The 11,911-nt window shown below is 38.8% G+C and overlaps 1 protein-coding gene across 1 annotated transcript; it reads left to right on the top strand.

Annotated features, from left to right (window-relative positions):
- The first annotated feature begins 5,384 nt into the window (after positions 1-5,384).
- LOC117559734 (ferritin, middle subunit) lies at positions 5,385-7,780 on the top strand. The gene is made up of 4 exons (XM_034236424.1): positions 5,385-5,695; positions 6,383-6,529; positions 7,248-7,373; positions 7,478-7,780. The coding sequence occupies exons 1-4, from the start codon at positions 5,594-5,596 to the stop codon at positions 7,631-7,633; spliced, it is 531 nt and encodes a 176-aa protein (XP_034092315.1). The 5' UTR covers positions 5,385-5,593; the 3' UTR covers positions 7,634-7,780.
- The last annotated feature ends 4,131 nt before the right edge of the window (positions 7,781-11,911 follow it).

The raw sequence follows: 11,911 nt of genomic DNA, 5'->3' as shown, positions 1-11,911 counted from the left end.
ACGTGAAGTCATGTGACCGTGCTGTAGTTCCTTTATAGCCCAACATTAGCCTCCTTTAGCTTAGCGGTGGTGACTTGAAGTCATGTGACCGTGCTGTAGTTCCTTTATAGCCCAACATTAGCCTCCTTTAGCTTAGCGGTGGTGACGTGAAGTCATGTGACCGTGCTGTAGTTCCTTTATAGCCCAACATTAGACACCTTTAGCTTAGCGGTGGTGTTTCGTGACAGTTGCTTCATTTTAGATTTAAATACATATTTATATATATATATATAAATATAGGCTATATATATATATATATATATATATATATATAAATGTAAGAAGTTTGTAAAATGTCCAATAAAAGATATATTTTTTGTATGTATTCAAAAGATGATAAACATATGAAGTAAAAGTACAAATGTGAAATGAAATTATATATCAAATACACAATACAATTATTTTTTAGTAACATATGAAGTTGAAGTAAAAATATGCAAAAAAAGGATAAAATAAAAATATTTGTAAAAACGTAAGGAGTTAAAGTAAAATGCATAATGAATATAAGATTAAATAAATATTAAAATATAAAATACTTATAGAAACGTTAGGATTTAAATAATAAAACATGCAGGTTGTTCTATGACATGTATAATATACGCAGTTATGACATCAGACACACTTTGGTTAAAACCTCGTCCAGTTATCGCTTCCTTTATTTACTCTCTTGTTCCTCTTGTATTTCCCCAAGCTGTGTGCACTGAAGTGAACTTCCTGTGAGACAGATCACAAGATGCTGAGTCGTAACCATGACTCAGCAAAATGCCTCACGTGATACAAGACTTGACTTATGTTACATGACACAGCACTAAAAAAACTATTTGCAGGTATGAGAATGTGGGATATAAAGTAATAATGCTTTATAGTTCTTTCAAATTCAGTTGTATTTTTCATCACTTCCTGTTTTCAGACCATTTCTTCTTTCATTTGAATGTATTTCTTACACACTTCTTCTTAAAGTAACCTTGAGAGACGTTATTGTTTATAAGCGTGTACCACAAAGTGAACCGTGTTTGTTACATCCCGTGTTTTATTATCATCAGCAGTCTTCCATGCAGGTTAATAGCTTCTTTATCAGTGATGTAACTTATTAGAAAAGTGTCCTCGTGGAAAACGCTGAGTCATCTGATCAAAGAGCCATCATCATCATCATCATCATCATCATCATCATCATCAACCACATCACAGTTTCTAGAAGTTTCCACAGGCCTTCATTCAAAATGCAAAGTAAAGACGATGGGTAAGAGAAGGTGGGATAAAGTGATTAAAGTGTTCTTGGAAATGAATAAATATTCATAGAGAGAGAGACTTCAGCCAAACCAACCACATGTAGCCTATTGATAGAAACTATAATCACTTTTCTTACTTAAAATAACTAAGTACATTTACTCAATACTACTTAAGTACATGGTGTACTTTTCCCCCACTACATGTATTTAATCCCTTTAGTTACTTCACAGATGAATGATGTGAAATATAACCAAGTGTTGAATCAGACTTTAGTTCCACCTGGAGTAAATCCACCAGCTACCCTGCAGTATACAAAGTACTTCAAACTAGCTGCACCTTCACCAGCTTTGAGAACACTTTCATGATCAATCATTATAAAACATATCATATATATTATTCTGAAATGGACCAATCTGCACAACGACTACTTTTACTGTCTTTCACTATATTTTGATGAGAATACTTTTCTACTTTTACTTGAGGAACATTTTGAATGCAGGACTTTTACTGTAACAGAGTATTCCTACACTCTGGTACTTCTACTTTTACTCAAGTACAAGATCTGAGTACTTCTACTTTTACTCAAACACAAGACCTGAGTACTTCTACTTTTACTCAAACACAAGACCTGAGTACTTCTACTTTTACTCAAGTACAAGATCTGAGTACTTCTACTTTTACTCAAGAACAAGATCTGAGTACTTCTACTTTTACTCAAGTATAAGATCTGAGTACTTCTACTTTTACTCAAGTACAAGGTCTGAGTACTTCTACTTTTACTCAAGTACAAGACGTGAGTACTTCTACTTTTACTCAAGAACAAGATCTGAGTACTTCTACTTTTACTCAAGTACAAGGTCTGAGTACTTCTACTTTTACTCAAACACAAGACCTGAGTACTTCTACTTTTACTCAAGTACAAGATCTGAGTACTTCTACTTTTACTCAAGAACAAGATCTGAGTACTTCTACTTTTACTCAAGTATAAGATCTGAGTACTTCTACTTTTACTCAAGTACAAGGTCTGAGTACTTCTACTTTTACTCAAGTACAAGACGTGAGTACTTCTACTTTTACTCAAGAACAAGATCTGAGTACTTCTACTTTTACTCAAGTACAAGATCTGAGTACTTCTACTTTTACTCAAGTTCAAGATCTGAGTACTTCTACTTTTACTCAAGTTCAAGATCTGAGTACTTCTACTTTTACTCAAGTACACGATCTGAGTACTTCTACTTTTACTCAAGTTCAAGATCTGAGTACTTCTACTTTTACTCAAGTACAAGATCTGAGTACTTCTACTTTTACTCAAGTACAAGGTCTGAGTACTTCAACTTTTACTCAAGTACAAGATCTGAGTACTTCTACTTTTACTCAAGAACAAGATCTGAGTACTTCTACTTTTACTCAAGTACAATATCTGAGTACTTCTACTTTTACTCAAGATCAGAGTACTTCAACTTTTACTCAAGTACAATATCTGAGTACTTCAACTTTTACTCAAGTACACAATCTGAGTACTTCTACTTTTACTACAAGATCTGAGTACTTCTACTTTTACTACAAGATCTGAGTACTTCTACTTTTACTACAAGATCAGAGTACTTCTACTTTTACTCAAGTACAAGATCTGAGTACTTCTACTTTTACTCAAGTACAAGATATGAGTACTTCTACTTTTACTCAAGTACAAGATCTGAGTACTTCTACTTTTACTCAAGTTCAAGATCTGAGTACTTCTACTTTTACTCAAGTACAATATCTGAGTACTTCAACTTTTACTCAAGTACAATATCTGAGTACTTCTACTTTTACTCAAGATCTGAGTACTTCAACTTTTACTCAAGTACAATATCTGAGTACTTCTACTTTTACTACAAGATCTGAGTACTTCTACTTTTACTACAAGATCTGAGTACTTCTACTTTTACTACAAGATCAGAGTACTTCTACTTTTACTCAAGTACAAGATCAAGGTACTTCTACTTTTACTCAAGTACAATATCTGAGTACTTCTACTTTTACTCAAGTACAAGATCTGAGTACTTCTACTTTTACTCAAGTTCAAGATCTGAGTACTTCTACTTTTACTCAAGTTCAAGATCTGAGTACTTCTACTTTTACTCAAGTACAAGATCTGAGTACTTCTACTTTTACTCAAGTTCAAGATCTGAGTACTTCTACTTTTACTCAAGTACAAGATCTGAGTACTTCTACTTTTACTCAAGAACAAGATCTGAGTACTTCTACTTTTACTACAAGATCAGAGTACTTCTACTTTTACTCAAGTACAAGATCAAGGTACTTCTACTTTTACTCAAGTACAAGATCTGAGTACTTCTACTTTTACTCAAGAACAAGATCTGAGTACTTCTACTTTTACTCAAGTACAAGATCTGAGTACTTCTACTTTTACTCAAGTACAAGATCTGAGTACTTCTACTTTTACTCAAGTACAAGATCTGAGTACTTCAACTTTTACTCAAGTACAAGATCTGAGTACTTCTACTTTTATTCAAGTACAAGATCTGAGTACTTCAACTTTTATTCAAGTACAAGATCTGAGTACTTCTACTTTTACTCAAGTACAAGATCAAGGTATTTCTACTTCTAAACTTTACAAAAACTCTCCTGAGACTTACTAGGAGTTAGTATTATAAGCGGATTGTAGTTGCATTGAGCCAAATAAGGAGCTGTTTTTGTATAAACTGGTGGCGAGTTTAATTTGTAGGTTTGCTGAATTAGCAAGATAAATATTTTTGTGAAATACAAGTACCTGCCATTTGGGCTTTAGCATAGCACATGATGTGCTTCAGGAAGTGCAGGACGAACAGAGCAGACTGGGTTTGGCTCTGAGTGGAAAAGTACTGGCTCAGTGTCATCACTACAGATCCTGTTGTCTTGCACTATTTAAATCAAGTATGCATGCTAGTATTAACAGACGTTTACACAAAGAAAAACCCTCAAACCTGATATTTATCTTAAGGTTTTTAAGTATTTTTAGGAACAGATTGCATGACGTTTGGTTGCTCTTACACAGGTATGAAATACAAAATAATGCAAATATGTATTTGTGTTGGAAAGGCTCACACACGTCTCTCTATTAAACACTAACCACCTAGCTTAGCACTTTTTTACTTTTGTTGTTATTTTGTTTCTTCGTTACTTGCTTGTACTCGCTTTGAGCACCAGGAGAAGCGCTTTATAAATCACATGTATTATTATTATTATTTATTATTATTAACCCCTTCATCCAAACCATCAGAAACGTGACTCAACTGAAACCCATTTTACATGCACATATTTCTTTTTAAAAAGCAGCTTTGTTCACATCTACATGCAAACACAGCATGTTCTTGTTGTCTCTGCAGACAGAGGACTTCTCAGGCGCTCAGTGTTTCTCAGCAGGCTGTGGTTTTGAGTAATGCACCTTGAAAACAGCGAGTCAGCAGGTTCTTTAGAGCTTGTGGTAGAACAAGTTTATTGCAGTTATTAGGACAAAGTCAACTTCAATAAAGTCAGAAGGGTTTGGATTCTTAACTCAAGTAAAGATTTTAAAACTACACTTTAAGTCCAAGTCCTACATTGAAAATGTTATAATGTATAATGAGCAAAACGTACTAAAAGTCTGCAGACATTTTTTAAATAATAACAAAAACACCCCACAAACTAATTACAAAAATGAAATACATGTTGTTGCATTTAAGTAAAAATTACATTATTGACTTGCATTGGAGTAGAAGTAAAGTGGCTTTTAGAATAGAATAAAACAAAAAGGTAAAATATGATAAAGTATTTATAAAAACATAAGAAGTAAAAGTTAAATGTGGAATAGAAAGGTTTTTAAAAAGTCACCTAATAGAAAAATATTTATATTAATATTTCAAGTTAAAATGTGCAAAAAAAAAGATGAATACAATGAAATTAATTATAATAAAGAATATGTATATAACATTTTCTGTATATAAACTTGATGTCAAAACGGCTGAGTCATTGTCACCAGTCTGAAGAGAGAATGCTTAGTCACCGTCACGTGATCTCCAAAGCTCACTGATTGGAGGAGACGCGCAGTGACGCCACGACCCCCGTCTGGTATAAATACAGGAAGCGACTCAACTGCCATTTCACGCTCGGGAAGAAACAGTTCTTGCTTCAACAGAGTTTGAACGGGACTTTTCCTTCATCTCGATCTGAATTCGCGCTTAAATCCATTCCGGACACACAGGAAAAAACCTCTGCTTCAATTTGCACTACCGAAGAGTCTTCGTAAGCTTTATTTTTGTACCGTTTTGTTAAGAAAAACAGCGAAGAAACGCCAGTTGAGATGGATTCCCAGGTGAGACAGAACTACCACCGCGACTGCGAGGCGGCCGTTAACCGGATGCTGAACATGGAGCTGTTCGCCTCCTACTCCTACACCTCCATGGTAACAAACACTCTTTACACCGTTACATGTTCATTGTGTGCCTGTATTAAATGGTGTAAGTGTATTATGAGTAAACAAGCTAACGTCACAGGGGAACCACGTAGTCTCTGGTGGGCAAAACACAAGTGCCTCGAGCCAACGACACACACAAAGTAAAAGCTGTTGAACTGTTTGGTACCCAATCAAATACAACATGATCTCCATAACCGTGGAGTCATCTGGTGATGCAGGGTGTACAAATACAAGATAGCAGACTATTGTTTTACAGATATCATCAAATCACAGAATCCCTGTTTTAAGCTAACACGCATTAGCATAACCTAAAGGCTACAGACTCCATTATTCTCTCTTCTGTTAAAGTGTCTTTAGATTACAGACCCTCCTCTGTTTCTACCTCAGACTGAACGGGTTTTACTGACTTTATCTAATCAGACACTTTAGTATTTTAAGATGATAGTACTTCTACTTAAGTTATGGATCTAAATACTGCTTCCATTTGTGACTGTTCTAGTCCCTGTCCACAATTCAGTCCACATAATGCTGTGTCATGCTTACGCTGGTTGTTATCCCCACCCTGAAATCATGACTCATGTTTCTGTCTGCCCTCGGCTCATAACGACCGTTTGTCTCGACCTGTTCTGTGTGTAACGAGCGGTCTGTTCTCTAACCTCTGTCTTCTGTCTGCAGGCCTTTTATTTCTCCCGTGACGACGTGGCCCTGCCCGGCTTCGCTCACTTCTTCAAGGAGACCAGCGAGGAGGAGCGGGAGCACGCCGACAAGCTGCTCACCTTCCAGAACAGTCGAGGAGGACGCATCTTCCTGCAGGACATCAAGGTAAATATCTGCAGGACCTCTACGATACGAGAATCCTTTAATGGTCAGATCAAGTCTGAGATGCTCCTTGCATCACAGCAGCTCCATGTGTAGAGTTTAAATACGTCATTTATTTTACCCTAAATCTCAACATCCTCGTGCCGTTAAAGCCACAGATTTCATTGGCTCTCGGCTCAGGTGACTTGGCAGCGCCGTGAGAAAGCTTAGACTGGTGGGGTTCATTTATCCAACTATATGTACCACAATGCAACAGGGCGTTGACTTTAACGGATGCATTAAAGGCTTGTCTTGGAAAGATACAGAATATTTCCATTTGCACCTCGTCCTGTTCTCAAGCTTTATTGCACAGGACTAATGTTAGTATGTATATTGACATGTCGTCTAATAGATTAAATGTACTTTAAAGGGTTTTTATTCTTGTTACAGCAGCTTGTGAATAAAGCTTTGGGCTCGAGTACAAAATATAATTAAATGCATATAAAAAAAAGTACATAAACAAATATTTTTAAATGTCTTATGTAAACATGAGAAACTAGTGTGCTTAAATGAAGAAGTGATGTAGACTGCAAGTGCATACGGGTTATTCTAAAGGGACACACTTAGTGGTGGCTTTCCTAAATCTGTCTTAAATAAACATGTTTCTCACTTATTTCAAACTAAGACTGAGGCTCTTTGCTTTATGTACCCTCCCCCTCTAACTGGTGGTCCCTCGTTACAGAAGCCAGAGCGAGACGAGTGGGGCTCGGGTCTGGAGGCCATGCAGGCCGCTCTGCAGCTGGAGAAGAACGTGAACCAGGCTCTGCTGGATCTGCACAAACTGGCCTCAGACCACGCCGACCCTCATGTGAGTAACACCTGCTGAACATGAGGAACTACACACTGATGATCTCTGGGATTCAACGTCTCTGAAGCTTTAGTTGTTAACGTCTGCTCTCTTCTCCTCCTCAGATGTGTGACTTCCTGGAGACTCACTACCTGAACGAGCAGGTCGAGTCCATCAAGAAGCTCGGAGACTTCATCTCTAATCTGAGCAGAATGGACGCCAACACCAACAAGATGGCCGAGTACCTGTTCGACAAGCACACCATGGGGGGGAAGAACTGAAGTCACCTGAGAGATCCCAGCTGATCCTCAGAGTTCATCTGATCATATGTAGATGATCATGTTTGACTACATTACCCATAATCCTCCTCTCCTGTGAAACTTAACATGGAAGTTTCTGATGACTGAATAAACGTTTTGAGCTGGATTCTGTTTTCTGTCTCGTGACTTTTTCTCATTTTAAAAGGAGAAGGTATCTTTTAAACCTTGTAAGCTTTTAAGTTTGAATGATACATTTAACACTAGAACCGCCAGAGGTCGCTGTATACCTAAAACCACCAACGGGTAAAATGTACCCGCTATTGATTTGCAAGGTACAATGTTATTTTATTTATCATACAGAACAGTGAGTGTTGATCGCACAGGGATGAAACTTATACCAATAGAATCTGTGGACTCTCAGCTTTTCATGATATAGTTTTTGCAGATAGCATGAAGTATAAAATATCGCTAAGAATGCTGATTTAAACGCTTGCTGTTAGACTTGTGTTTTGTTTAGGTACAAATCTCTCTCTCTATCCATCTATAACAGTGTTTCTCAAACTTTTTCATACCAAGGACCACTTAACCAATAAAAAAACACTCGCGGACCACCTAACTCCACAAATATCCAAAAACATCGTTTTTTACAAATCGCCTGAAAATTGTACAAACAAGTGGCAACATGTGTGATGAAGGTGCTTATCTGGGCTATATCATGCAATCGAACGTGAAACTTAAGCTCGTTCCATTGCGGAGATATTCCCGCGAGAGTGGGGAAAACTTAAAATGTATTTATTTAAAATGTGAAATTTTACCAATATACTCACGGACCACTAGGGGGGCGCTCACGGACCACCAGTGGTCCGCGGACCACACTTTGAGAAGCACTGATCTATAACTATCTGTAATGTTCTGTTCTATGGACATATCATTGTCTACACAAACAGACGACCCGGACTACTTCTCTCATTCAGAGTGTCCATTTGTATTCAACTGGCACGTAACCTGCACACATGCATTACGTCCTCAACGTGAGCTCAGTCATCCAAGATCTTGTATTCTCCAAGATGTTACACTATCTATAACTGTCTGTCTGTCTGTCTGTCTATCTCTCTATCTCTCTCTCAATCTATAAGGAACCGCAGTAGACAAAAGGCGTTGCTATAGCAACACGTCATGTTTACGCTGCATTTTCTATGAGGTAAATATTACCCGCTGGCGGATATAGGTATAAATGGCTTTTTTTTTTGGCGAGTTTCTCAATCTGACTTCCTATTGACAATTGTTAACAACAGAGGGTGCTACATAACACACTTTCAGGAGAAGTCACGGACTGGGAGACTTTAATATGTTATTGAAAAAAAGTTACAAACAGTCAAAGAACAGCTGCGGGTAAAATTTACCCGTTGGCGGTTCTAGTGTTAAGCAATAGCTCACTTCAGGCCGTGGTATATGCTCATTATATCACCGCTAGGGGGCGTGGTTCAACCCCCTTAGGTGTGATGTAATGAGGATATATCACGGCCTGAAGTGAGCTATTGCTTTTATAAAACGGTTACCAAGTGTGGCAATATGAAAGAAAATTACAGACTCTAATTTGTTTCTATTAGTAAATAATGATCAAAATAAAATAGTCCCTCCGCACGAAACATAGTGCGGGGTGGTTGCTATGCAACAACACTAACAGCTAGCGAACATATTAGAAAGAGAGCGTTGATCCATTATTTGGCTATTTATTTACATGAATGTGTTTGTTGTGCAGCCACTGAGAAACTGCCCAGCATCAGTAGCATGGCTTACGAGGTCACTTGTATAGGTTGAGGTTGTTCTAGGCCAGTGATCACCAACTGGCGGCCCGCGGGCCACATCCGGCCCGCCAGACATTCTCATCCGGCCCGCACGACGGGGGTGACTGTGGCGTTGGCGGAGTGGTTACTGCGTACGTCTCCCACCCATTTTTTTTTTTCAACGTCCCGTGAGTAAGGTGCAGTACCGGAGTCCAACAGAGAGGCAGCAGCTGCGGGACAGTAGACTGCGTACTGCAAAACCTTTCCTGCCTTGAACGAGAAGTGATCCTTGGTTGTAAAGAGTCTGCTTTGTGCGTTCCGCACCACAGCAGCAGCCCCGCTGCGACAGAGTCCAACAGAGAGGCAGGAGCTGCGGGACAGTAGCCTAGAAGCAGGGTTGGGTTGTAACGGAATACATGTAACGGTGTTACGTAATCAGAATACAAAAATCAAGTAGGCTAACTGTATTCAGCTGGCGTTACATTTGAAAAACGAGTAATCTGATTACAGTTACTTTCGTAAACCTGAAGTGAATACATTTTGGAATACTTATTGGAATTATTGGTGGAAAAGTTTCCTCACAAAATGTAATATTCATTACCGGCAGACAGTGGCGGCGCCAGAGATTTTCTCTAGGGGGTGCTGTGGGGTAGCTTGACGTTTCATAGAGGGTGCTCAAACATTTAGGGTTTCCCATTAATGCACCAGCGCTACAGTTGAATTTTCTACTGCAACACTCCCCACGCACAAACACACAGTGCACCCGCGACTGTTACAATAAAGGCTCGATAATCAGCTCACGGCATATAGGCAGGGGTAAAGTGCTATTTTTACAAGTGGGGAGCGGACCTCACCTCCTCTAGGAGGGTCCTCACCTCCTCTAGGAGGGTCCGGGGGCTAGCTTCCCCGGGAAGATTTTTTGTTACATATTTAAGTTAAAAGCATCAATCTGGTGCACTTTGGGAGCAACATTAAGAGATCTATGGATACATCTCAACACCCATACGAAACAGAACTGTCAACAGATTTCTATTTTCTTTATAGATATTTTACAAATCACTCCCTTTTAAAACAAACCGTTTGAGACCCACTGAGATAACTAGACTAAAGTTAACTATCTAAAACACTGAGAGAGTCCTTTACTTCACCTGAGTTGAGGTTACCTGAGACTCTCCGTCTGACAGGAGAGAGTTCTCCCTCCACCTTGTGTTGAAAAAGCTCCTTATATCCATTAGCTTGGCTAGCTAGCACCAGATGCTAACCACAACGATCTCCGGTAGATACCCACTGGTGCGCGAGGCGAGCTCTCTCGCTCGCTCGCGCACGCACGCACACAAAATGGCTCGTGCCACACACACACACACACACACACACACACACACACACACACAGAGCAGGGCTTGAATGAAACACAGAGACCCAGAAGTAAGCTACTTGTACTCACGAGGCCTAGTATGTGCAGAATCCCTCTCGCTTTCAGTTGGTTTTGATATGAGTGTCCACACGTGGTCGTTTAAGGACTAAAAAAACGATCCATTTTTCACTTTGCTGTTAGCAAATCATTTGGGCGCTCTAGCTAACAGGAAGTCAATAAAGTGTCACAAAGTAATTTAGCCTATGGGTAGGTCAAAAATCGAATGGGTGCTGACCATTGGCCTAATCATATCACCTGTGTTGGCTTTATGTTTTTGGTCAAAAATGTGTTTGTTTCACATATGCATTGATGTAATCAATAATGTTTCTAATTTAATAAAAATAATAATAATAATTTTCGAAAAAAAAAAAAAACACATATTTCTTGGGGGTGCTTAGGGGTGCTTTGGCAATCCTGGGGGGTGCTTCAGCACCCCCTAGCTCCCCCCTGGCGCCGCCCCTGCCGGCAGAGCTGTGTGCACACTGCACAGTGCTGCAGCATGTCTGTGAGCGAGAGAGAGATGCAGCGTGTCTGTGAGGCCCCGCCCCCGCACGCAGATGAGAGAGAGAGATCTCTTTTAAACTATATTGAAAGTTAGAAAACGGAGATGGTTAGATAAAATGTGCAAGATAACGTTATGTAGCATTTCTTTATTGTCGAGATGATGACATTTATAACGGGATCAAATCAAGTGAATGGCCTGCTGCTGCTGAATGCATGGGGCAAGTGACTGGAAAAAGTTTTAAAAAGTTATTACATCGTTTCAGATAATACATAATAATGATAATTCATTCTATTTAGGGGCGCCTTTCAAAGCACCCAAGGACACCTTACAATTCATAACATATTCTAAGGAAAGGTTTTAAGACAGTACAAAGAATGCAGTCCGGGTGATGTTTTTTATGTGTGGTGCAGATGAGAGAGCTGTCCAGAATGACACCAAGATGTTGTGTTTGAGTTCTTGATAAGCCATTAAAACAGTAACATACGTGTCTCCTGTTCACCAAAACATACCCATCTGTTATGGAAAAAGAAAGTAATCCAAAAGTATTCTAAAATTAATCTGAATACATTTTTAAGACCTGTAACTGTATTCTG

This window comes from Gymnodraco acuticeps, unplaced genomic scaffold, assembly GCF_902827175.1.
Source record: "Gymnodraco acuticeps unplaced genomic scaffold, fGymAcu1.1, whole genome shotgun sequence".
Taxonomy (NCBI): Eukaryota; Metazoa; Chordata; class Actinopteri; order Perciformes; family Bathydraconidae; genus Gymnodraco; species Gymnodraco acuticeps.
The sequence above is the reverse complement of the archived record's forward strand: the minus strand, read 5'-3'. Positions and strand labels throughout refer to the sequence as shown.